Source organism: Myxocyprinus asiaticus, chromosome 6 (genome assembly GCF_019703515.2).
Source record: "Myxocyprinus asiaticus isolate MX2 ecotype Aquarium Trade chromosome 6, UBuf_Myxa_2, whole genome shotgun sequence".
In the NCBI taxonomy this organism is placed as follows: Eukaryota; Metazoa; Chordata; class Actinopteri; order Cypriniformes; family Catostomidae; genus Myxocyprinus; species Myxocyprinus asiaticus.
Window position 1 is genome coordinate 35280191 of NC_059349.1, and position 27978 is coordinate 35308168.

At 42.4% G+C, this 27978-nt stretch overlaps 1 protein-coding gene across 1 annotated transcript; it reads right to left on the bottom strand.

Annotated features, from left to right (window-relative positions):
• On the bottom strand, positions 1-27873 carry LOC127442770 (protein patched homolog 1). Its single transcript, XM_051700942.1, has 22 exons — positions 27427-27873; positions 25584-25776; positions 17346-17535; positions 17169-17238; positions 16916-17007; positions 14646-14841; positions 14421-14542; positions 13623-13770; positions 12585-12716; positions 12341-12496; positions 12164-12256; positions 11914-12039; positions 11037-11155; positions 10172-10908; positions 9170-9312; positions 8872-9052; positions 8459-8739; positions 7166-7303; positions 6906-7048; positions 2910-3300; positions 2303-2801; positions 1-2153 (listed from the first exon to the last, which is right to left on the bottom strand). The coding sequence occupies exons 1-22, from the start codon at positions 27685-27687 to the stop codon at positions 2119-2121; spliced, it is 4446 nt and encodes a 1481-aa protein (XP_051556902.1). The 5' UTR covers positions 27688-27873; the 3' UTR covers positions 1-2118.
• Positions 27874-27978: the final 105 nt, after the last annotated feature.

Here is a 27978-nt window from a genome sequence, read left to right on the forward strand (position 1 = left end):
TGACAATTGTTCAAGCAAGCACGCATACAATCTTGAAAAATGCTAAGTCTTCTTCTTTTTCTTTTTTTTCTTCATTTATTTTGTTAGTTGAATTCCTATAAAGGGTGGAGGAAATGATGGTCACAAAAGGTTTTTTTTTCCCCCCTCAAAGTTTTCTGAAGTCACAGTGTTTTACACAACAACAAAAACAGAAACTCTTCAAATCTTTACATGAAAAAGGAAAGACACAGAGTCTACAAAATGTGGACAACCGTAGCCACCTCTTTCCTTCATTATTTCCAACAGCAATATGAAGATCTCAAAGCCCACTCCACCCAAACTCCCCCACCCCAAAACACAACAAATCTCAGAAACAAATAGATATAATTATATATTTATATTTATAATATATTTACTCTTTAAAAATATAACTTCAATCTAGTGACTAACATCTGTACAAACTACAAAAATAAAATTTTTATATAAATAATTTATATGGCATGACATACATTTGCAACAAAACCCCTATGCAGGACCCCCATCCCCTACCCTTGTCTCATTTCTGCTCAAGCCACCCCTGTCCTTAAGCTGTACATGTGCTTTAGATTGCTCGCTTTGTGTTGCGTTGTCTTCCAGATACAGTAGCTACTTATTTAGTTTTCATTAAAACTTATTTTGTTAAATAGAGAAAGAGTGTGTATGAGAAAAGTAAGCTGCCACTTACATTTAACCATTTTTCCCTGCATTTAATCTGGCAGTGATGTGACAAATACTGAATGAGTGAGCTTTCTGCTGAAATACTGGCTGAAATTGGACCTAAGTAAGAGAACTGGATCAAAGACAGTACTGAGAAGACCCTACACCAGCCTTGTGGGAGAAGCCCAGAAGGCAACTACCTGGTAAACAATTGTGCAGGTATTTTGCGAAAGCAGCCAGCAAGATGGAAAAAAGAGAAAACAAACAAACAAAAATCTCCTTTTTCAGTTAAACAAAATTCCCTTTCTGAATGATATTTGGGTAAACAACCCATTTGCCTGATATCTCCCAAAATTTCCTAAACAAATAGTGTCAAACTGTAGCTTACTCAATGTATGGCTAAAATAACCATAAAGAAAACAACTAAAGTGTAATTTAACCACCCCTTCAAGTATGTAAATGTAGACATTAAAAGATTATATACTGAAATATTGTAACAAATCACTAGACCCATAGTCTTGCTGTTCACTGAACACTGTACTAGACATATGAAGCAATTCACACTAACAAGGATATCTGAGACTATGAGAAGTCAAAAAACTTTGAAAGAAAATGGATGATAACATTTCTGTAACAGTCCACAACATTGAACAGTCGGTTCCTGAATAGTACAGTAACTCATTAATGAACAGTTTGACAGATCAGTTTTGTAAGATTGAAAGTTAAGGCACAGTGGTTGCTGTCAGTAAAATAAATAAAATAATATCAATGGAAGATTCAACAAAGAAAAATTGCTATGTAGGTTTTGATTTTGTACAGTGCAATCAAAGATAAGTCAACATCTTTGAACAATACAGATAAGCTTCCTATTGGCTGTGGTTTAATAAGTTGTTAATCTAAAGTTATATGTCTTTTGTTGGGGAAAGGGGTACTGCAAGTGTAGCAGCAAAAAAAAAAAAAAAAAAAAAAAGAAAAAGAAAGGAAGAAAAGAAAAAAGAACACTGACCTTACATTTCAATAGTCTAATATCATTTCACTTTTTACATATCACACATTTCATAATCTATACATAGTAAGGAACCAGAAGGCCTCCAAATCCTCTTATACATCTGATTTTTACACAAGAGAATACACAAGTTATACAGCATATTTTAAAATATTTTCCCTCTTTTTAGTATTATATATATATATATATATATATATATATATATATATAAACATACACACACACACACACACACACACACACACACACTTATTTATTTATTTAGAAATGTCTAAGTAGACCTTTTTTTTTTCTTTTTTTTTTTAAATTAAATATATCCTCTTTTCTGTGTAAGGTCTATTTACAGTTCAAAGAGACAAAAGACACCAGGCTAGGGTTGGGGACTTCCCAAAACAGCCAGAGATTCCAGACAAAGGGATGTGGGGGCTGGGAGCAGTCTAGCAATCTTTGGCTGCTTGGATCCATGCACCACCTGTAAAACATAGCAAAAATAGAATGTGGTAAGGATCTGTACGCACAGCTGTCTGTTTCTCCATAACAATTTAAAATAAATTATCTCTATGTCAAGTGTGGGAGTATGTTAAACTAAAACATCAAATATAATTAGGTCAGAGCTTTTACCTAGCGCCTGGTTAGCTTGATGCTGGCTTTTCTCTGTGGATTCCAGATCCTGAAGTTCCAAAGAGTCACTCTTATAATGTGTAGCTTTGCCATAAGTCTGAGAAGTCCTCTTAGAGTCCTCAAAAGAGTCCAACTCATTATCCTCGAAACCCTCGTGTATGTAACTCTGGTACGACCCCGGTAAACTGGGGTGCACTGCCACTGTCACTGAGGCTGTGGCTGTAACCATGGTAATGGCATTGTTGGGTCGCTGCAATGCCCCAGTGGTGTGAGTAGTCCTGTTTTGCTGCTGCCCTTTCCCTGGTTGTGACCCTGAGCCACACTGAGTAGTCCTGCGAGGACAGTGGGTCCTGTCACTAGGTAAATGTTGTCGCCTCTGCCCTTGGTACTCGTGTTTGTTATCCCATTGTGTGATCTGTGAACTGACCGAGTTGACGGCATTCTGGGTAGACTCACTGATCTGTCCTTTAGAGCTGCTTTCACTGAAAGGTTTTACCACCTTGGAGGCAAGAACAAATGCAAATACATTACAAAAATGCTCAATGGAAACTACATCTTAAGCAGTTCAATCCTTATACTTTCTGTCAGGTCAACATGAGGGACTTACTGTGAGCTTAGGGAAGCTGGGGTTCTTGCTGGCTTCAAGCAGAATATGAGAGGTGGGAGGCTGAGCTGGGGGTGTGATGTATGCGCTCCTGTCACAGTACTTGTACTCCTCCTCGCTGATGCCAGAGTTGGTGGTTGTTTCAGAGTAGTATTCAGAGTCTGAGGTGTCGGAGAATGCCTGACGTGGTCCCTTGGGGATGTGCCCAGCGTAGTACCCATGGTGGTTCATAGGTGGAGGCATGGGCTCAGGGGAGGGACTTTGTAGATGACTAGAACTGTTAGCAGGCACAACCTCAGCTGGGGGGCCCATGAGGGACAGCAGTACTGGAAGTAGCACCAAACCATTCAGGATTCCCAACAATGTCAGTATCGCCAGCACTGCAAAGAAGTATCTGCAAGAGACAAAACAAGTGAAGAGAATGTTAAAGCTAAATCAGTCACCAAAGAATGTTCAAACTAGATATGGCATAATGTTGCCATCTTCAAGGACAGTGGAGTGGGGTGAGAACAAGAGCTCTTGTAAGTGCTCTTAGGATGTAGGTTCCCCTCTTATTCATCATTTCTTTTCTCTTTTCCCTGCATTTCCTCTTCCTGCTTCCTCTTTCCTGGTAACCAGACAAATCTGGAAAGACATTCCTGGGTTCCATCTTTGTAGTGAGCGCTTTCTCTCTCTCCCTATGGGAGCCCTCATCTATCACCACTGCCCTGCCACTTCCTGAGGAGATGTGTTTACATTAGTGAGCAGATTCTACATGTCAGAAACACTCACCCTCTCTATTGCTTTCTCTCTCTCTGCTTTCTTCCCTCCCTCTGGCTTGAAAGCTGCCACTGCTGTTAATGTAATTTTACCCACAGCAACTTAATAGCCCCTCTCATTGAGGTACTATTTCACCAGGGCACCAAGGCGCACCACCTTTATGCTTATGCAGGGTAGGCCACGCCAGACCTATCTTTTTTCTATCTTTTCCTTTCTCCAACACTCTCTACCCTCTGTTGGCCCCCTACAGCCATATTGGCTCAAGAGCTAATCACACAACACTAGCATGGGAATCTGTTGAAAGGCATTTCTTTCACATGTGTTATAGACTGTTCTGTGTAGAGCCAGTAAAACCGACCCTCAATAACAGTCCATCAACAACAGTTCCAACAGTCAACAAGTATTCCGTGTGCGTAGGGGAATTATGCTGACAAATCTCACTCATTGGTCCAGGATGGTCTGAATAAGACTGTTACTAAGACGAGCTGTTTTACTCTTTGGACCACACCATTTCTCAGTAGAGGTGGCTAAAATGCAGAACCCTCAATGCAGTGCTGAAAACAAGCAGGAAACACCATCCTCCAATGCAAGAGCCAAGAAAGATGGAGGTCTGGTTGGCACTGGCGCTAACGGGTCTGGTAGAACAGTGTGAAGCGTTGCAGAGTTGCTCAAGGCTGGAAGCGGCACTGAAAGCGCATGTTTGAATGAAGGGGCCAAGGGAGAGGGTGGTGAATGAAGCTCTGGCTCATGTGAAAGCATTAGATGTTAGCTATAAAGTGGTGACTGATATAGGGCTGAAAAGAGCTATTGCAGTTGCACTCTGTGCCCTGGCTAGCATGTTAACATGAAGGGCTCGATAATAGGCTGCAGGGCTGCAAGGGTGTCTGCATCTCAGTGCTTCAGCTCAGAGCATTAAGGGAAAGCTCTAATTCATCACAAGGAAGGGAGTGCATAAGAAAATTAGAGAGGACTCCAGTTAAATGGTTACACCAAAAAGAGACAATTCAGCTTTTTTTAGCTGTGGTTCAGACTTCTGCAGTTAAGAAAAAGAGGGGGGGGGGATCTAGAAAAAAGTCTGGAATGTTCTCTTAACCTCCCACCCTCTTACCATTTTTGCTTCTGTCACATCTACCAGAAAGTTAGTTTTAAGAAAGAAAGAAGGGGGAAAATGTTCATCTTTGGCATATCTGCTTGGAGAATTCCAGGCGTACAGTGGAAACTGCTGTCCATTGACTCGTCTCCATCAATGAGGCTATGCGTTTACTTTGGCAGTCTAAGAACTACCAAGCACATGAATAAAAAAACCCTGTTAAAAGATTACAGTTCTGATGGTCATCATACCACTGAACCTCCATTTTGTATTTATTTTAGTTTTGCCTCTATCGTAGCTCTCTATGGAACTGAGACCTGTACTGTGTCCTAGTACCTTGGGTTTAAAAAGACTATAATTACCTATTTCAGTCATTATGCTCAGTCAGGGAGAGGTAATGTTTAAATTGACCTCTAAAACCCAAATTTCCAAGGTGGCCTGTCAGGGTCTGTGTGTAAAATGCAGCACTACAGGAGATGCTGGTCAGAATTACATGCCACATTTAGACCAGAGGTTGAGCTATGCTGTGGGTTTCTCAGACAGAGAGAAGCAAGCCTGCTCTCATTCTCCCAACCCTTTCCTCCCCTGTTCTCCTGTGCTTGCCTCATTAACATAGATGAATCAGACAGCTTGAGTGTGAACCATTTTCTTTTTTACTCAGCTTTATGAAACTCTCCATACCAATGCCTGAAAACAGTTCTCACACAGTGTGAGTGGCACTTTGATTGGAGTTCGAGAAAGGCACAATCAACCCTTCAACAAAGTTTGTAATGTTCAGTGAAAACATAAGTGCTGTTTAAGAATGGAAAAACAAAGCCGCCAACCATCTCTAGCTGCACCTAAGTCCACCTTTTGTTAGCTCATTCTCTCTGATGGTGCTGTATACATGAAAAGATTGGAAAAAGGGTGCTTGTTTATTTTACTAAGTCAACATTCCGAAAGTGGAGCGTGATTTATTTAAGGAGTAAAAAAAGAAAAAAGGAAAAAAGACTAAACCATCCATGGGCCCCGCTTGGGTTAGACCTCCAGAGTAGACCTAGTGTTAGGAATTCTGTTGTTTATATAAACTGTAATCTTTTCCATTCCAAGTCAGGGGTTGGAAAGGGTGGCTCGTTCTGAGAGGGGCCTCTGAGCTTGTTCTCCTGTTTATTCAGTGTCCCACAGCCAGGAGATGTTTACAGCAATGTATTTATGCTACTCCCCAACTAGAGGGCCAGACCTCTCTCTCTCTACATCAAAACAGGACCTCCCACTGTGAATGCCCCAGTGCTGGCACACTGTTTCACCAAATGGTTTGCTCCAATCCCCAATCTTTTCTTCAGCTTTACCACTGTCCTAAAAGCAATCTGCTTTAACACCCCCTGCAGTTTCCTAGAAACTCAAACCACACCGCTCTTACTCGTATTCAAGTTCTGCATCCATCTTTGGTGCAAAACGAGGGTGCTACCCTTTAACAACTAGAGACTGAATGAGTCAAGAGGCCTCCATCCTGGGCATATTTTTTATTTTTCACTGTGCTGCAAACCTCTAACTAACCCATTTTTATGTCATGGGTCTGTTTGAGGCGGCTCTCAAGGTTTTGGTTTGCTTCCAGCAGAGCCCAGATCCAGTCATAAAACACTGCTATTTGCTGTTTTATCTTCCTGTGAAGCAAAACAGTGCAGTGGTTGGAGGGAGTTTGTCATTTCTAGCTATTGTGTGCCTGACCCATTGAACCCAAGACTGGGCAGGGCAAACTTTTTCTTATGTGGTGCCCAGTTTAGGTGCAGATGCTCTCGACCGAAAGATTGGACTGTTGACACCTTCCCCACGATCAGAGTGATAAGTACTGCGAGTGTGTGCATGTATGAGTCACCACTCAGTAGGTTGTATATTTACATGTTTACAAGCAGCTGCTACACTCCCTTGATGTTTCCTCCATTTGTTGTGCATTCAAGCGAAAATTTGTAAGAATGCTGTGATGGTCTGAGGGGAGTTAAGATCCAGACTGATAAAACCAGGTGATAAAAGAGAGGTGAGATGCAAACATTACCACCTGTACCCTAGAGTCATACAGACAAATGTCTCCCTGCCTAAGGACCGTCAACCTTTTAAAAACCAGCATATGGGCCAACTACAGAGACCCTCCTGGAGAAATGTCAATCACTCACCTCATGATGAAGTCAAACTCTGAGCCGGCAAGCATGAGCACTCCCAGCAGAGTGGAGATGGCGCCGTCAATCACAGGAGCGAACATATGCTCCATAGCCACTGCTGAACGAGTGTTCCTGTCACCAATGGCAGTCAGGAAACCCTGCACAATGACAACAAAAAGAGAGTCATCGTTGCTGCTTTGTATATATATATTCAGCCTCATTGGCAGAAAAACAAATAATTATAACATCAGAATTAATGTGCAAGATGTTCTAACCATTGCAATATGCACAGTAAACTCCACTCCAATACCCACGGAGGCAATGAGGATGACCACAGGAATGGCGCTCAGCTTGATACCAATCAGGCCCATGATGCCAAAGAGTTCTACTGTCATCATGGCCAAAATAAAAACCTAAGGAGTGAAAGGAAAGATTAGAATGTAAGCTGCTACATCCAGTTATTCAACAGCATGTATGGCTGTTCATTGACTCCAAGAGGGATTATTTGCATGGAAATACTCAAAATGAATCATAACAGAGATGGGCCTCTTTGGCCAGCACTCTCTGCATTGCACAGTCATCTGCCCATGTTTCAGATTACATAGTGAACCATATCCTGGCCCCTCCCCCTGTCTTCTCAGTTTCAGGTCTTGGAAATTGAGTGACACTATATGATAAAAGAGCATAAGCATTACTGTGCTCCTATCTGCTCTTGCTTTTCTTGTACTATTTAGCCTACAATTATTTCCTACTCAAGAGAAACTTTTTTATACAATAAATAGGGCATTTGGTTAAGTCTTTGCCCTGAGAACCTTTGATGTTGGCAGGGGTCCCAATTTGGTCACGCTTAAATTGGAGATGGTAAAACCCATTTTTACTGCGGCCACATATAGGCTGTGAAACTGAAGAGGACAAGGCCAGTTTCAGAACAAAAAAGTGCATTTGTGCGGATAAAATACAAAACACTCTTTTCTTTATCATGTAAATACTGGATCTTACACCAAGTGAGTTAAAGTGACTAAAGCTAAACCACTACTACATCTTAACCAAAGCCAATGGCAACTTCTGGTCTCCTTGTTTCTTCATACAGAGCAGAGGACCCCACCAGCCTGTGTGAAATGCTTCCAAACCATGGAACTAACCCACACTCTCACTCCCCCCACTACACCCTGTCCCTGATGGATGAGTTTAGCAGGCCAAGGTCGTGACTGGGCAGATCCGTCCTATCCCCAAATTTCTTGACAAAGGCCATTGGAGGTAAAAGCCTTCAGAAAAGCTTTGCATTTCTTCTTTAGAAAACCTTGCTGCATCCAATTTGAATGATAAAAGAGGTAAGGGGGAAGAGTATGTATGTGTGCAACTGTGTGGATATGTGTATGCAAGCAGCATCTTCTAGACAACCCGCCAAGGCCCTCCCCAGAAAACTGCCCTGGTGGCAAACTTATTGAGCTGTGTAGAGGGGATCAGGGGGAGCAAGCGAAATTAGAGAATAGGGGAAGAGGGTAAAGAATAAGAAAAGACAGAGAGGGAGTAAGAAATGGATTAGGGTGAGAGGAGGGCAGACTTACGATGATGCCTGCGGTCCAGGGGTTGAGCAAGAGGATGGCGCACACCAGGAAGGTGCAGGCCAGCACCACGCTAATGGACAGCAAGAACCAGTGGCGCAGGCCAATGTACTGTTCCCAAAACAGGAAAGGATAACCGTTGGGATAGTTCTGGATTCCCTGACGCATGAACTCCTCACAGATGGAGCGCACACTCTCGATGGCTTCAATGAAGTCTGAGGCTTGTCTGAGGCCATTCAGGTAAAAAGGGAACTGAGCAAACTCTAGATGCTCTGCTGCTGGGACTGGAAGAGAGGAGAGGGAGAGCTTTGAGACAGATACATACCATTTATAAAAAAAGTAATGTTGTTTATAACCATGTTTATGACTGTAAACTAATGACACTGAAATTAGGAAGTTTAAAGGTGGTCACTTACTGCGAAGGTTCTCCCCGGTGGCATCATACTTATCATGGATCCATTCTCGTGGGTGGGGGTAAAAGTTGGCCTGGGAGGCTGCATACCCCAATGGGTCATTACTGACCCATACTGTCAGGTAGATGTAGAAAACCTCAGGGGGGATGACACCATCCTCATCCACCAGACGACGGGATGTAAGCTTTGAGAGAAATAAACAGTATTAATGACTATGCAACAAAGCAACTACAATTTTGGGCTTGATGACAATTATTTGGAGTGGCATTTCAACTGAATGCTCCAATAGTGGACCACACACCTGGCTGTAGTTGAAAGGGTCTTTCTTAGAGCCAGTCTGAATGAGAAGCTTGTAGGCCAGTGCTCCATCTTCTGTACCATTGCGATAGCTGTCATAGGTTATCCTGCCAGCTTCCCAATCAGCATCAAATGTAGCCTGCAGACCTACATGGATCATGGAGTTGTGCAAATTAGACATATACATTTTGACTTGTGAGAAAGCTGCTCAAACTTTTCTATTCTTCAAGTCACAACTTGGTAAGGTATAACAGAAGATGGTAAAATCACTCTTTCTTCACAGGAGGGAAAAAATGTTTGGTCAAAATGCATGCCAATCCACGCACACAAACAGACGTATAAACCAAATGCCCCCCTCAACTTTGCTGGGTTCTCCATCTTTCTGCCTGGTGCTGAATAAGTGTGTGGGCTGAATAAACTAACCAGAGAAAGGCTTTCGTGCTCTCCAAATTACAAAGTTTGGCAACAGCTGAAAAACAGTTTCCACAACCATTCTGTAATTACAGAGATCTCCTCACAAGAAAAGGAAATAGCTTAGGGGAGAACAGGGAGTGGAGGGAGAGAGAGAGAAAAAGAGTCTTTCAACTAACTCCAGTTTCCACAGCTTTTCAGTTCGCTGGGTTCTAACTATAGTGGATTCACCTCACAGTTAAGCTCTCATCATAAGCAAATGTGAACAGAGGGGTCACAAACAGTCAGAGATAACACCTGACCCTCCCTCATAATCCTCTCTATGGCCAGGTGGGAGGAACACAAAAGCAAATGACAGAAGTGAACTTTCACTGAACTCTTTCTCTCACCTTGACTGATAAGAGTGATTCCCACATAAAACAATGAACACAAATGAAAACATTAGTCTAGTTAGCATTCTTTGTCATAGTTATGTTTAATAGTTACCCTTTGGCATTTTTTATATCTTAATCTATAACCAACACAGAGATCATTATCATGTGAATGCTAATGCTAATAAAGAAAATTATAACTTCATAATGAAACCATGGCTTACCTCTGAGCCAGTCCTGGAAGTAATGTAGCCACATTCTGGGAAGTTTGTGATTGCTGTCCTTAACCACATATTTCACAGAGTTAAAGGAATTGTGAAGTTGTAGTAGCTGCCGTTGGGAACGAGCATAGTCAAAGCCGTCCATGGTAACCAGATACATGTTGTAGAAGGAGAAGTATTTAAACTGGGCTGTAATGAAGTCATACTCCTGTGTGTCTCTGGGGACAATGTCATTCAAGTAGAGTCCATCATGAACCATTGTGGTACCATAGAGGCTGAGGCTCAGAAGCACCACAAAAACAACAACCACCACAGTCTTGGTCTCGGGCTTGAGCAACAGAGGGGCATACTTTTCCCGTGCAAATCTTGACAGGTTCCAACGAAAGAAGGGCAGAGGCACGCATTCGCGACCCACTTTGGGCTCCTCCGCCTGGGCTAGAAGGTCTCGAGTGGAGCTGGAGTTGGTGAACAGCTGAGAGCCATAAGGGTCGGTGGTTGTGGGGGTGGAGATGACCATGGATGGATGGCTAGTGGAGATCTGGGAGGTGGGAGGCAGAATGGTGACAATATGCTGGCCAGCTGCATCACACTGGGTGAACGCCTGGACAGTGGTTGTGATGTGGGTGCTGGTGGTAATAGTAGAGCCAGTGTAGGTGGGGGTGGCAGGGGTGTGCTGGTGGTTATCATTGGCGTCAGAGAATTCTTGAGGCTGGATCTGGATTACCCGAGATGAACAGGGGCTTGAAGGAGTGAAGAAAAGAAACATTCAGTAAACATCTTGATGCTCTGATCAACGTCTTGAGCACAATAAAATTTGTAATATTGAAATAGGCTGAGATTAAAGAAGAGGAAAGTGCATTTTAGTTACCTATAGAAACAGCACAGGATGTCCAGTCTTTTGTCCTCCCGTCTGTGCAGGTCCAAGCTCAGAATGGCAGGGAAGATGAGCAGAACCATAGCAAAGTTAAAGACCACCACAATAGCCGCCTAAAATAAAAAATGAGCGAGAGAGACAGAGAGAGAGAGAGAGAGAGAGAGAGAGAGAGAAACAAAGAAAGAGAGACTTTAGGAAAGAGGCCAAGTCTTTTCGTTCATGAGCTCTACGCTGCCACCCGACTCCACAGTTGCTGTCTGAACTTGAGAAAAAACACTCCGCATTCAGGATCCCTCGCTGTTTTAGTGCCTCGGATTGAATCCCAGAAAGTAAAATATGCACCCTAAATCAACCAGCAATTCCCTTCCCTCCTCCTTCACTCCTCAAATAGTAAACAAGCCAAGCAAAGGGGACTCCCAAGGTCACAGCGAGTCTGAGCAGAACCAAACAACCCCACCCCCCCCCCACCCCAGCAGCCTCAGACATACATTATATTTCGTATCATTACAACACAGACCACCCAGGGTTAGCCTGGGGAGATCAGAGAAGCATAGTCTGATGGCTGGGTGATATACTGATATATTCACTCATCTCATTACCACTCTCTCTCTCTGTATCCCCTCCCCACCTGAAAACCAGGCTGTGACTTTAGGTGGATGAAGAGGTTTTGACCATAAAAGAGAGAATGCGAGAAAGAGAAAAGAACAAAAGCTGTTGTCATTCTGAATTAACTATGTCCACTTGTTTATTAAAGCCACTTTTCACTGGCCTTTTAGATAGTCACTACTCCTGCCAGTCTTCTGAATGAGCATCACATGGTGCAATGGTTTATGACATGCACTCATACAAAACACACTATGGATACTGGTACCTGAAGTGAGAAAGCCCGGAGAGCAGGAATGGGCACCAAGGCAGCCATGAAGAATGCAATCATGTTATTGATGGAGGTGAGAGCCACACTCGTGCCAGTTCTTCTCAGGCAGTCACCTGTCCTCTCCTATGCAGTGGTAATAAAAATGGCAAAGCATGAGCTAAGATCTTCTTCAGCAACAACAGAGATCCTCGGCAACACTAATATCTTCTACTAATCAAGTTCCAGAAATAGTTTAGGATGTACATACCTTGAATGGGATGTTGGATCTGGTCTCAGTGAAAGAATGAGCCAGCAAGAACATGTCATCCACTCCAATGCCCAGGGCCAGGAATGGCAGCACCTGTGGAGGAACGCACAGCACTGAGTTACAGCCAAGCCCTAGGGGAGAGTGTGAATTTAAGACGGTATTCAGGTGTGTACATACCTGTGTGGTGGCGGCATTGAAGGACAGCCCCAGCAACGAGCACAATCCAAGCCCTGCAGCCACAGACAGAGCAACCAGCAGCACTCCTGCCAGCCCTACAGCACCCTGGGACTTAGCGCAGTCCCAACGTAGCATGGTCACGCATGCGTATGCCAGCTGTGCACAGAGAGACATAAGTGTAAGGGAATAGCTCCACACATTCTATTAGCATTTACTGTATTTGCCACATTAATGGATGTCTCACCATGAGCAGATAACCACCTGCCACCCTGATTACGCTGATGTCGGAGAAAGACTTCATGATGTCATTGAGAGTGGTGGTAGAGAAGGCATATACATTAGAGGAAGAGTTATGAGGAATGCTCCCATGTATGACCTAGAAACAAAATCGCAATTTTAAAATTTAAAGCTTATCATGACAGTCCTTTATATGCCAAATTTCAATATTTAGATTGGAAATAGCATATATACGTGTTATTTGTAGATCTAGCTTGCAAATGACTATAATATCGTCATGGCCCATTAAATTACAGCCTGACCAATGTTTGTGTTTTTTGAATGAACTTGTGCACTCATTGCGGAATTCAGAAAAAAATCTTAAATTACGTTTTCTGACAAGCCACGAAAACGTTACATTATTCACTGTGGGCAGTATCCCCATACACCTCATATTTTATCCTAATAACACACAAACAAGATAGAGTCCCTATGAAGCTTGACAAGTGAGAAATAATGAGCACAGATGACAGAGGTCAGATGGATCAGATGTGATCACATGGTCTCTCAGGCTACTCCTTCAGCACCATGAATGGCCAACAACCTTAAAGGGAATGAAATACCCCTGCGTTTTGTTTTTACAGTGCCCTATCCCCCAGCCTCCCCTGTCTCCACTTCCCTCTCTCTCTCACTCTTTCTCTCTGAGGCAGTAGACTTTGCTGGAGACTCTTCCCTCCCTCCCACCCCTCTCTCTCTTTCAGTCAGTGTGCTGGGTGTCAGTTATCACAAAAACAGCTTGTTCCTATAACTGAGAGTCTGTCAGTGGCCTCCTAGGAGGACTTCGTTTACTAGGCATCTGAGAATTGATAGCATTCAGTCAAACGTTGCCATCCTTGGGTCTAAAGAAAACAACCTTCTTGCACCACTTGTGACCTCCTACGCTCTAACCATTCCTCCACTCTCTTTACCTCTCTGTCCCAGTCCGCCACCCTCCGTGGTCATTCATCCCATTCAGACCTCACAAATTTATGAGGGGGCGTGGATGTATTATGAAGCAGGAAATTACCTCAACAAACTTTCTTTGCCAGGACTCCAGGATGGCAGTGGCCTTGTCCTCGTTCCAGTTGATGTCATGGATCTCATAGTCATCTTTAAAGTGCTCGTAGAGCTGTTTGGGACTCATAAGGAGGAACATGGTCTGAAGGGCCTCCGCACTGTGGGGGGGAAGCAGAGGGCTGGGTGAGATCAGAGCGCATTCACATATACACGTGCAGATAACAGGGTGCAATGTGAGTGTTAAGAGCTGGAAGCGTTATAATACAGGCTAAAATGATGCGCGTGGCCCCTCACAGGCTGCTGTAAATCACTATCACTTTCAGTGAGATTAGGATGTGGTTCAAGCGTGTGCGGAAGGTCAATGCACTGCTCTCAGCTGCAACTTTCATTTATTGCAGATTAAAATCTGCATTAAAATACACACGTGGGATTAAATTACGAGGGTCATATAAATGTACCTTTGCATTTGTTTTAGGCTCATTTTTTGTTTAATTTGTATCATATGCATTTTTTTTTTTCTGTTTCCATTCTGCATTTCAGATCTGTCTGTATGTTATGTGGCTGTCCATCATGTTTAATTGGTCTTTCCTATACTGGGGTCAAGGGTGGAAACTGATCCCTCTTCATACAAGGAATTCTTTGGATGTGTGAGGTTATTAGAAGTCAGAAAGATTCCTCCCTCTCTCTCTCTATCTCTGTCTCTTTTTGGTTTTCTCTCTCACTTTCTCTCTCATCAGGGCCTCCTTAGAAAGAGGCCCACCCACATGCCCCTCCTTTCCCACTCCTCTCTTTTCTCCCTCTTTCTCACCTCTGCAAGGCATTCTGGGAGTTCTTTACTCTTTCACCCAGGATCAACTCCTCCTGCCAATGCATGAACTTCTTGGAAAAACCATGGCAACCACCCTGAAGTTCTGCAGAAATGTCAGGGACCTAAAGACAACACAGACAGTGCATTTAATGCAAATGTATAAAAACTTCAGACTCAGTTCACATTAATATCACATTGTCTTTTGCATTACAACACTGTGCCCACCTGCCACAGATCTTTATTAGGGGCACTCTGAGGGCAGTCTGTATCGTTGGGATCCAGGCAAGGCCGGTTCATATAGGCATGGCCCACCTGAGCCTTATCCAGCATTTCTCTGAAACCCTCTAGAGACGTAAACTGGCTCAACTCCTCCATTAACTTGAGAGGGTCCAGATTCATCCACTGAATGTCAGGCATGCCCCTATAAACAAATTAAAACATACAGTTATTAACTTAGCAATGTTTTCATGTATACCCCCTGCAATCAGAATGTATTGACCACTATGCGACTCTTTCAAAAGGTTGTATGCTTTTTTATGTAAAACCTCTTTCACAAACACCTCTCCCTTTCCACAACTGCTTCTTCTCTGGGCCTGCCAGCCCCAGTCTCTCCCTGGTGGTGGCAGGCTACAGATGCCGCATAAAGTAGCGTTTATTATCCTGTTACACGGAGAGGAATAATGTGCTGGCGGTCTACAGGCTGCTGTCTCTTAACTTTGTGCATTGAGTCATAATGATTACCTCTGCCTCTAAAACATCTTGATAAGGATGAGGGAGGGTAGTGGGTAGGCTGGGAGAGGCTGTGCCGATCGCCTTGCAAGCTTTGAGGCCAGTGTTCTCAAACCCTCAGCCTGCAGGTTTTAATCTATTGAGTCTCAGCAGGTGGGTATTGAAAGAGTGGACTTTTGTCTATTGATGTGCCAAGAACTAATTCTCTAGGTGTAGTGGAGTTACAGTTGGGTTCCTTTGGCGTGCTGATTTGTTACGAGGTAAGATGTCAACAGAGTGTTTCCGCTAAAATGTGCTAACACTGATAACTAGAGGACTGAAAGCATGCAAATATGCATTATCTTGTTATTATTCCATTATCATGGCCTTCAAAACTGGGAAAAAGATGCAACTCTCCCAGTCAACACCTATGTAGCTAAAAAAAAATCCCACTTAAACAAGACATAGAACCCAGATTGTTACCCACTGAGTGAGAGGGGCCATTCACTGTGATGAGAATTTGAGGGTAAAGAAGAATAAAATAGTGTCCTAACTACAGGCCCAATCTCATTCCAATAACTCATGAAGAGCAGCTTCAAATAAAGCTGGTCCTCTCTCATTCCCACATACCAAGCGCCTTTGCTTCTGCTTGCAAAGAGAGTCTCCTTTATCTCCTATTTTTTGCTTGAGTGAACCTGCCTGGGCCCTTTTGTTTTTCCATAGATTGCTGCTCTTTGTTCCCTCAAGTTTTTTTTCCTCCCTCCCTCCCTCTCTCTCTCTCTCTCTCTCTCTCTCTCTCTCTCTCTTTCCCCTTTGGATAAAAAAAAACAAAAAAAAAACAGCTGAACTGAAGCGGAAGCCTGAGAGGACATTAGCCTTATTGGCTACCACAAGCCTTCTTCGTACATGGCAAAATAGAGAGAAAACAAGAAAATATATAAAAATATTTTACAGGCCACTCATTCTTTTCATACAACATAAGTCTATGAGGATGTAAAATTTAAAAAGTCTCAATGAGAATTGACAGAATAAACCTCTGCTTAAAAAAAAAAAAAAATGTTTTTCAGGCATGAGGTGCATTTTCCACCTCCAAATTTTTTAAGCAATGTAATGCCTGGAAATGTATTCTACAATGTCCAAAGTCCACTGTTGATATCTCCCTCTTTTTCTCCCTCTCTCTGGGCCCACGACTTGAATAATGGCCATTTTATTTGTTAGACAACTTACAGCTCCGAGCCTGGGCGATTACCATGAGAATGCACAGTGTTACCCAGTGCTCACAAAGCCAGGCCCCCTCCAGGGCCCCCTCACTGATGGACACTCACTCGTAAACTGAAAGAATGCTTACCATTGTCTGACCCAAAGAGTCCCCTAAACCCCCCACCCCCCACCCAGTAGCAGTCATCTCTCTCCTTCTCTCTCTCTCTGTCCCCTTTCCATAAGGGCTTCCTCAGCCTGGAGTGGAGGGATTGGGTGGTGGGACAGGGGTGCAGGATTAAAGATTGTCCTGTAAAGCCCCTCACCACATTGATGACAGCTCAGCTTTTTCTAGGGACTTGATGTCGGAGTTTGCTGCAGTCAGCACCATATTTGGTTGAAGGTAAAGCTCAATTGTTATAGGAGCGTGTATTATATATATCTGGGAATGGTGCCACAGTCTAGACACAGTCCCCTAATCCAGGGTTAACTCTGTACCCCTGAGCTTAGATCTATTAATAATAGTACAATTAAGCAATATGTGACTTAATTACAGAAAAGTAGTAGGTAAAGTTTAGCAGAATGCTTACGGTAAGTAGGCAGAGCCTCCCTGCAATTTGGAGCCTTCCCAAAAGCAGTCCAATGGAGTCACAATCATACAGGGAAAAAGCTTGTCAATCATCTGTGGAAAAATGGCATATAATCTTCAATAAGGCAGAACTGATAGCATCGTACAAAAAGTAACAAGCTAAGTGGATCAACACTGTAATAATCGTCTGAATTACTAACAAGCAAACATTAATAAGAAAATAATTACAAAGCAAGCCAAAAAAACATCCTTACCCTCTCAATCATGACATTTTCTATAATTGGGACTCCGGATTTGAAGCAAATTTTATTAAGATCCCAAGATCTACAGATAGAAGTTGCACAGTCACATATTAAAAAGACATCCTTTTTAAGAGCAGAACCACATGTACATAGCTGTTACGAAATTCCCTGTAATCCCGCTGTACTCACTTTCCGAAAAGAGATACCTGGACTTTGCTGGCTGCCAAAGCAGCCTCCAGGTGGAGCAGCAAAGCCTCCTGGGTAAGAATATTGGTTCCTTCCTGTTTGGGTGTCTGTATGAGCATCTGTGAGGTGAACACTGACTCCTCTCCCTGCTTCTCCTTTGTGTAGCGAAGCTCCTTGCTCACCCGACTGCCAGCTGAGAAAATGTGGTAACACAGTCTGTTATTTTTCGAACACAGGGAAAGGGGAATCCTCTGTGGTCATAATTTAATTCCTTTCTGCTCTATTAGATGAATTGATTTAGGTCTATAGATAAATACACTAAAGAAACAATACAGTTCTATGGTCATGGTAACACTGCAACAATTGTTTCAACTAAAAAACAACCAATATCTTTAATATGAGTGAGAATAATGTCATAATTAAACTGAAATTACAGTCACTACATTTCTCATTCCCCTGTGTACCCTCCATCTAAACTCAGAAATAGAGGTGAGGGTCCAAATTGCACATTAAAGAGAGTGGGAGCGCTCCAAGATAGAAGGAACACTTTCTCTTAAGTATACAGTAACACAGCTCATGCTGTCAAACAAAGTTTACAAACACGCTTTTGCAAGGCTGATAGCCGAAATGTTGTTTAATAAATTAGACGATATTATGAGTTGTGCAGTTATAGTCTCTTTTTTCTATATTTTTTGCCAAAAGTTGCACCTCTGAATCTAAGGTGTGCGTTTATTAAATTGTCATTTCTTTTGCACAAAATCTCCCATAAATTCCCCCCCAACAAATGTTGGTAGCTAAAACACTCAGACCCACAGGTTCTTTCCTGGGTTAATCTTACTACCAATGGTTTAGGTGTTGTCCAACAGGAAGACTTGGGTAAATCTTAAAGCTTTTTCACTTGACCATTAATGGATAACCCAACAAAGTCTGTTGTTTATAATAGGAAGGTCCCAATCCCAAGGCTTTTGGTCTTGATCTTCAGGTCACCATGCCTGGATCCAAAATGTGAGCAGTTAATGGAAGGAGGGAGTGAGGAAAAAGAGTAGAGGCAGAAACGCTGTTCATGTGGTATGCTGAGCCGCAATGAAAAGCATCAAAGAGCGCAGAGGAAACTCCGGAGTCCAGCCCCCTAATTAACAGAGGCGATGGTGAAATGAGGACGCAGGGTATTTGCGGCCATGCCAAATGCACTTGAAACACCGGCCCAGATCAGAGCCTGCCCGTCTGCCTCTCCACATCCCAATACATGATGACAAGCTTGCAGTGGCTGGCTGAGCCCACCGGGTCACTTTTTCTCCCTGGCATATCTCGCTGCCTGCCTCGATTAATTGAGAGAGGGAGTGGAGGGGCAAGAGACATAGAGAAACATAGAAAAAACAAAAAGAGAGAGAGAGAGAGAGGAGTACAACACTGCTGTTCTTGTGTTAACCCACAAGCAGCTTTGTAAGAGGCTAAGAGATCCTATAAGATCTTTCCTTTAGCACACATGAAAGGTTCTGTTTAATGAATGAAAATGCCAGCAAAGAGCAGAAACAAAGAAATTACACCGCAAATACAAAGTGATCTTAGAAATGTTGTGAAGTTTCTCATATAGTAACTTCAAATTGAACAGATGAATACAGCATGCATACATTCAACCTCCGGGATCCATTCATGCAGCTATCAGCTATTTGACATCTGGGTTATGTAAACACATTACTTCAAAAAAATGTGGCGGGCTAAATCCGAAGGCTGTATCCTTTTGCAAAATGCAAACACTCGTTTGTGTCGATCTACAGACACTGTGTTCATATTTAATGCATTCAGGCATCTGCAGGAATTGAGCCCCAATCCTTGGGCCTGTAATTACAGGGGCTCCTGAAGTAAATTATAGCTATTTGTGTCTGGTTCCTCCCATCTGGACCACCCAGCTAGAGGCCCGAGTGGGCCCCGCCGCTCAGTCACCGCTCCACTCAGCCACCCTCCAGATGGAAGCTCTGCTCTGTTCTCTCGGCTCACTGCTGCTGCCGAACACTTAAAGAGACAGGGACGCAAATACTTTCACAGCCAGAAACACACTGCAGGAGGAAAAAAGGAACAACGATACACAAAATTGAGCCAGGATGTAAATTTGAGACTTGAACAGCTAGAACTGTTAAACGCAGGATTTATTTTGAGGCCTGATTTTCAAATCGCTAATCTTTGCTTTGAGTTGCTAGGATGGGATTGGAGTTGTTCATGATTAAAGCAAGACTTATTATCTATATAAAAAAACTGCAAAAATTCAGAAAATTGCCAAAGTCAAGTCTTGTGTGATATTGATCCAGCAGTACTCCCGTACCGAGCTTTTGTTTTCTCAAGCAGAGCCCCTCCCTTCTTTGTTGTCCTTCATTTTTCACAGCCTTGGGGGTGACATCACAGGCCAATTATCCATGAGGATCCAACCAATGTTCCCCAACATAACAGGAAACCAGCCTCAATGTCTCACAGATTATGCGATGGACTCTGTAAATTGTAAGAGCTGAAGCTAAACTCCAGTCAAACTGATGCCTCTGTCCTTGTTGGAAAAACCTGGGTTGGGACACAATAGTAGCAGGCTTCAAGGGAACTGTCTCAAGCTCCCACCCAGAAGCAGACCAGCAAAGAGAGCTGGTGTGACGAGGTTCCCTCCCAGTGGGCAGTATGGAAAGTGACATGTAATTAACCATGGAGAAGAAGCCCCCTGCTCCCCGGTATCACCCCGCCAGTGGACCCTGTCAAATCCAATCTCACTCATGTCTGCTCCAGCCCTGCTACTTTGACACTCTGCAACATATCACCCACAAATTCTATAAAGTCACACTGACCTGTACTAAAGTCACACTGACCATCGTACATACATTTCAAAATGTTTCTCTCTTCAGATAATATGTTTCAAATGTATGGTTTACTAAAATGCATTCGCATGCTTTAAAAGGAGCATAAGTGAATTTATTTAGCAGATAAGTGCAATATGCTTGTGCAATAAGACAAAGTTAAGAAATGTAAATGGAAACATACTAAGAACTGCACAGTTACCATTAAAAGTAATTATGACAAAGTTCTTGCCAACAGGGAAAAATAAATCTATTTTAAGATTCTTCAAAAAATGCCTCTAGACAATCAATGATTTGGCTATTTGTATGTGGCTCAGTAGCACTGAGCAGCAAAGTCTGAAACCCAGTGCTTTCTCCATTAGGACATGCCACCTTCAAAGTGTTGTGGGACAGATTAGAGGGATTTAGAAGCTTCTGAAAGGACTCACGCTGTTCTGGAGGAAGTCTCTCAAGGAACAGTGCTGAATCTTTTTTTTTTTACCTGTTTTTGCCACCCAAGTTACCCAAGACCACAGATAGAGTCAGGTGCCAGTGCATGCCCACTCATACACTCTTCCATACATGCATTCACTCTCTCTTTCTTTTTGCCTTCTTTCTCCCACACACATTAGTATATGAAACCTTCAAGAACAAAACAAGCTGGTCCAGCTCTTTTGCCTTGGGTCCGTCAAGCCCCCATCTTGTCCATTCCAAGCTCATTGTTTGATTTTTTCTTTCTCCTCTTTTCAGACACATAATGTAGACAAGAGGGATAGATTTGGCTTCAGTGCAAATCTTTTTAAACATTTCAGCTTCAGTGAAACTCTCAATCACAGATAGTCTCAATGGCTTGACCATGACTGAGAGAACCACCCCATCTCGCCCCAATACAGTGGCAGATGGAGACTGCTCCACCTCTGCCTCTATGAGTGCTAACTCAAGGCCACCAAGAGACTCAATGTGGGTTATTGTCACCCTCATTTTCAGTCTCTTTCAGTTGTTTCCCAACAAACAGGAAAAAATAAAGAAAGAAACTCACAACAAAAGCAATTGGACCCGGATTTTTCTCAGCGGATAAAACAATGTTCAAGAGAGGGAGGAAGGGTTGGCACAGTATGTATGGAAATAGTGTGTGTGTGTGTGTGTGAGAGAATGTGTGCAGTGCATTTGTACATCCACATGTGTGTCCTCCCATACATCTTTCGAGGTAATTTTTGGCCAGTATGAAAAAAAACAAAAACACACCTCATAGCGTGTATAAAAAATATATTGAATATTCCCATGGTAAAGAAATATTAAAAACAAATCAAGATGGCTGAAAAGTACGCTTGAGCTAGCACCTATTCAGACCTGTTACTTCTGTCAGCATTGACATAAATTTCCACCGGTTCTGGCATTTAGGTCCTGGCCATTTCCATATGTATAGCCTTCCCTGTACTAATTATGCTAATCAGCCCCAGTGTTGGCTGCTGTGAAAAATACCCACATTAGGCACTCCACTGGCTGCTAATGCAGCTTAATGTGTGGTTGAAACATACATTCATCCCATGGTGAAAGGCAAAATTTTTCCACATTGCTGGTCTCATTCAAACTGGAAATGAATTTATTGAGCCCAGAAACCATTTCTTTTCCAGCAAGTACCAAGAATTTTTTTTTTTTTTTTACCCTAACCAAAAGGACAAACTGTTGAGTGGGACAAAGGAGACCTTTTTTCACAAAAAGTGACCAGTTTCTCTTTTTTAATATGTATCAAAGAGAATGACCCTAGTTGGACTGAATGTAAGAAATACTGTCTGAATCGGGCAGTGAGAGGGGCAGCTTCATGGGGGTCTGGACCCCTCATGCCTCTGCTAACGTTGTTCTAGTAACATTAGCTTAAGAATATAAACACAAAGGTGTACCATAGCACCTTAACCATGGATTTAGGCCTTAACTCACCATCAACACTAGCTCTCTGATAGTGCCATGAACAGCAATTGCATCTTTCTCTTAACCATCCAATGTTTAAAAAACAAGTGTGAGGCCAAATGAACTGATTAAATGCAGAGAATGAAAATGCTGGCAGTGTGAGCGAAGCTTTAATTGGCTATGCTCTGATTTGGGGTAGAGGCTAAACTTTGGAGAAGGGATGCATTCAGTTCATGTGGCTGTTCTTGAGTAATGGGGGCTGGGGGGGTTGATAATAAACATTTTCAACTAACCCAAGTTGACTCTGGCCTTGTTTGTTCTTTCTACTGGTGAGGTCTAAGTCTCAGCAGTTAGAGTTTATTTATGTAGCTGGGGTACTGCAGCTTTCCATTCACCTCCAACAATGCCTCATAGAGCTTTCTTTCTCTTAAATTCGGCACCAGGACTGCAAGACTGTATTTTCTAATGAATTATTGCATTTACCTAGCATTTCTTTTTTGTTTAGATAACTGCTCCAAACATTGAAAACTCCACATGTGTCTCTGTAAAGCCTGGTCTTGTGCTGGATCCCTGGGAGGTACACTCTGCCTACATGCATGTGGACAAGGTCATTCATGTGATGTGTATATGTTCTTTATTCCTCTCTTCTGCTGCCTGGTGGCCTTATAAAACTCAACCAGGCCTGCTACCCAGATATCCCTGCGCACATTCACTTAGAGTTTGCACAGCTTGTCTGTGTGTACATGTCTGTCAGCCACACCAAAACTGTGTCAAAACGGACAAGAAAAATTAAGTTATGAGTGTATATGAGCACATAAACACATCCGTCTGTTTGAGAAAGTTTGCTGTTTGTTTAGCCCACCACACATTTTTGCAATGACCGTTAAATGCCAGCAATCCTTTTGGGAGGCCAGCATTACTCAAGCATATAATCACATATCAAAGTCTGCCCTTGTCCCCTAAGCTGATGGGCAACATGTCACTGACAAAGCTTTCCTCATCCTTCACTCTAAAAAGGGAAAAAAATATATAAATAAAATATTAGAATCCTTACAATTAAAACAAGATGTGGTACTTCTTGGTTTAGTGCAAGAAGCCAGATGAAATAACTCAAGCTCCTTTGAAACAATAACTTTTCTCCCCCTCTTTTAATTCTCCAAACAAATCCCCCACTGCAATCTGACACTTCACATAAGGACCAAACATGCAATCCAGAGAAATTTAAAGGTGTAGAGGCTAGAATGTTTCTTCTCTCACCAGCCCCCAAGTTTTCATTTCACTTTTTTATCCCCTCTATTTTCGGTCTTACAATGCAGGCTAAATAACACTTTCCCAAGAATCAACCAATGACTTCAACTTAAGTTCAACCCTGCTTCAGTAAAGTTTGAATTTTTAAACAACAAAACATCACTCTTGGTCTAGAATTTCAAATAACAAGCCATAACTTGGTCAAAGAGAGATAATAATCATGTGGTCATATCAGCAAACCATTCAAAAATGTGTTAATATCTATCACAGTTGGAGAGGTGAGGTTAGATGTAACCCACTGATCTATTTTAGGCTAAGTTTGATAGATACGTATATCATTAAATTCTGACTTCTTCTCTGTTTATAAAAGGCAATGAACAAACAGTGTAAATAAACTCCAAACACACTCATGCAAATGGAAGTGGGTTTTTGTGACACAACAGACAAAACACACTTTATTCTTTACAGTTTGTCAACACTTGAGTACTAAAGGTTAGTTTTTTAAGGCATCTTAACACCTTTACTAGGTTGCTGATTTTCACACATTGTTTGATGGAAGGCGGAAGCAAGTACGGATGGCCGGGTGGTCCCTGAGGACATGGACACTTGGTGGCCTGGGTGACATTTGGGTAGGGGGCTATAGCAGGGGTGAGGAAGGGACAGTTACCGCCTCAGGGGGTAAGTAATGAGGAGGCATATGCTCCAAAATGCACAGCTGGTCAAGTGTTAGTTCCACAGGTCAAGACTGCCACACTATTCAAAACAGCTCCCACACACAGCATATTTGAATATTTGTGTCTTGCTTGGACTTTTAATTGCAATGCAACTGTCCTATTCATGTCGATATAATATTGTTTTCTTTATGATAAAAAACGTTGTGGCTCGATAAGTAACTGCAAAACACCCTTAATATATGCAATTATTTAGTAATAACTTAAGGCACTAGGATGCTTTTTAAATTCAATTCCCAATCACAAGACCCATAATAAAACTCTTTTGTTTGCGCCTATGACTTTTTATGTGTATGTGTGCAGAAGTGAGTGTGTGTGTGTCTGTGTGTGAGAACTAACCTCTCCTTGTTACCATACCACTTACTCCCCATTCAGCCCTGAGCAGCTTTGTCAATGGGCTATTGGGGGAAACAACACAGGCAGAAACTTTAGAAACACAGGCACTGCCTCTTAAAGGCACAGCATTCCTTTTCAGCACTTTGGCGTTTCACTCCAGGAGCCCCATGCTTTATGCCTGCTTTACATTTAAACACAAATTTCACTGACAACATCTGACAACTCCCTTTGCTTTATACTCCATCTAACGTTCCCACTGGAGAGCACACGTTCATATATCACCACGTTTATAGTTTGGCATATTTTACAAGTAATTACAACAACAATACTAAACTTTGTGTGCTTTCTGACTTGCTGAAATACATATATTTGAATAAAACACTGTTATCTTCACGGAGTATATATATAGTGAAATAGAATGTGTGAGTGTGAAACAGGTGGGTAAACTTCAGCTGTATTCACTTTTTTGGTAAAGGGGGGTGCCGTTATTGTTGAATGGAATCCAAGAGTAGTGAAGGACCACACAGCGAGCAGGAGGGGGAGGGTCAGCTCCTCAAAGATGGCTAACGATTCACACAGCCCATCTGTGCAGGGGATCAGCACTGTGGTGAAAGCCTAGGGGGCTTAGAAGGAATTTGGCAGTGTGAAAACCAAATAAAGCTGCCCGAAAATGCACAGATAAGTGAGGTGCATGGAAAGGACGTCAAACGCAAGAAGAAAAAAAAACCATATAGTGCAGCACCCACCGCAAACAATATAGGCTGAAAGGGAGAGAACAAGAGACGGCTTGCATGTGCTAGGAAAAAGAATGCTACGTGTGCGTGACAGGAGATATGGAATTCCAGAGGCCATGGTCTACGTCCGCTCAAAGATCCAGAGACTTCATATCAGAAGCCCACACAAAGCCTGGGTCAAACATCACCCAAGAACTGCACTACGATTACCACAATCAAATTTTCAGTCAGAGAATATCCATAAAGCTAAGCACATTCAATCTGAAAGCAAAGACATTTAAATTGTATGGGGGCAATGGATCTAAAATTGAGCTGTGATAAAGGAATTTGTAAATGGTGCCCTATACCAAGCTAACATCATTGCGTACAGCCCCCAAATAAGTTGACCTGACCTTGTACTGCAGATCTCATCGATCAGCCCCAAAACCCACCCACACAGAACACAACCAGAATATGAAATCTCAAACTCACCTTCCACCCATAGTTTTTCAATGTCCGTTTCAATGGCAGCGACCCGCAAACCAACAGATAAGGCTCCAAACACAAGTAGTCCAATGAAAAGGACTTTTCCACAGTGTCGTTGGATGTGACAGCCCAAAGAAAAGAGAAAAGCCTGGAATCTCGCCCGAATCCACAGCGGTGCTTTCTGTCCCACAGCTTTCCCCTGAGACACAAGAGAGGAACACTTATTCACATGTTCAGTGATGCTATTGCAAATCAGTTGTAGCACACAGTGCCCTGCCAGGACGGTGAAATGCTTTGACAATGCAGAAATCAATATTTACAAATGAGGCTATTTAATTTTCATGCAGACATTTCAAATTGACATGATATCTCTTTTAATACAACAGGGAAGGTTAATAACATACAGCCTGGCATTCTTTACCATAAAAGTGCCCATTCCCAGAGATAACTGACATTCATTCCCATATCTTCACAAAGTTTGTCTAGCTCAGCAACACAAAGAAAGCTAAACTATGTCTTTAAGGCTAAGTTCAAATACCAGTGTAACCAGTTCAGGATTGTTTCCTCATTAATCTACACTGGGGATAAATGCTGAAAACCCTTCAATTCAAGTTTGTTTATTACATAACACGATAACTAGCATGAGCTGTAGAACATTCTTCAGCGGACTCACAGATCTCACAGGCCTTGAGTTTCTCATCTGGGCTGTAATCTATGCTTATCTCAGTATTAAGTAAGACAAAATGATTATTAAAAGTGAGAGGTGTAACAATGTACATGAACCAACATTACAGTTAGACCTAAATAAAAGTATCTTAAAAGTTGTTTGCTCAATTAGCATGTCATACACTGGAAATCCTTGACCAGAACACTACAACACATGGGACTTGGTAACCACAACTAAAAGCTGTCAAACATGTGTTTTATTATAAGCTATACTAATTGCTATGAGATATCCAATTCTTCTGACACTAATCATACATCTTTACTATGCTATTACATGACCAAATAGTAGAAGCAATTCAGAGCTTCAAGTGGCAAACATGGGAAATGTTTTCAGCAGACCCGTATTTGTAGAAATCAAAAGCCCACCATTACTGCTGCTGTGGCTAATGTCTTGCTAAATCTACTTAGACAGGTTCTCAAACTGTAAACTGTAGAAAAACAAACACTTTCGCGTGTAATTTGATCAAAAATTTAGATTAACGAAGCCAAGCTTGGTTTCAACAAGTTTCCTCTAACTGGCAGTGCTGGCTGCAGTATAACTGGACATGTTTTGGTTTCACTCATGGGAGTTTTGGCACATAGCCAAGCGTTCGTGCGCTTCACTGATGCTTTGTCAGATCAAACTTAATCAGCGAATTCATCAGCAGGATGCGCGCATTGTCAAACAAACACGCAACATTGTATCTAGACCAACCAGACTGAACACTGAGGCGAGTTAAACGTCATAAAGGCTCAAAACGCGCGTGTACCTTACTAAAGATGGGCTAAATGAATGGAGACTCTACTTTCATTCATGGAAAACACTGTCTGGACTCACGCTTTCCTATTGAGTGTAGTTTACTCTCTGCCTCTAAACCACTTTCTACTACACTAGATTTAATAACAACCCCTTTGAGGTGTACAGCTAATGTAAAAGTTGTCTGTTGATAATTTCAGTCTCACTTTCTTCAAGTTAAATCTACTAGTGTATCGTAACGATGATTAATTGGGATTTCCTCGAACAACACAACTAGGCTAAAGATTGTCCTTTACAATACCCAGACTTTTATAAAACTCTAAATAAAACTAAAAGAACAACAAAGCGGTGTGTAACCTATATTCCACTGGAAAATGTGTTTGTCACCTTAGAAATCTGTTTTAACGCAAACGCAGCGTGGCAGTAACTGGGTCTCCGGAGGAGTTCTGAGCTCACAGGCGGCGGAGAACGCGTGTATTTCGGGGGTAAATCTCCAAAAACATCACTGGCCCCCGGGTCTCTAGGATCCGAGGCCATAGTCCAAACGAGAGAGAGAGAAGAAGAAGCGTTGAAGAAAGTTAAAAGACAAACGCCGCGCGTTAGGCTGAAGCGATAATAACAATAATCCAACAAACAGATCGCGCGCATCCACCGGGATAAACTTGAAAGAATCTTCTTTAGTCTTTCGCTGAGCCGAAGTCTTCCAACTCCATCCCAACATTATGCGCTCGAATCCGTATAGATCCTTCGGTCTTCATTCGTCCGGCTATAGCTCGTAACTCGTTTTAAAACGGTGGAAAGTGGCGAGCGGATTCCTTCAGTCTACCTCTGATCCTGTTGCACTAACATTTGGAGAGGTAGCCCCCTTTGCAAATCCTGAAAAGGGTGGTTTGATGGAAAAGTGCTCTGGTTCTCATTGGCCGAGGAAGAGGCAAATTA

Excerpts from the sequence above, each read along its gene's own strand:
- LOC127442770 (XM_051700942.1), bottom strand. The coding sequence starts at position 27,687 with ATGCGCGCGATCTGTTTGTTGGATTATTGTTATTATCGCTTCAGCCTA. Across the intron at positions 17,536-25,583 it reads TGAAAAACTATGGGTGGAAG|CTGGCAGTCGGGTGAGCAAG; the intron begins GTGAGTTTGAGA and ends ACATTTTCTCAG. Across the intron at positions 14,842-16,915 it reads GGAGGCTCTGCCTACTTACC|GGGCATGCCTGACATTCAGT; the intron begins GTAAGCATTCTG and ends ATTTGTTTATAG.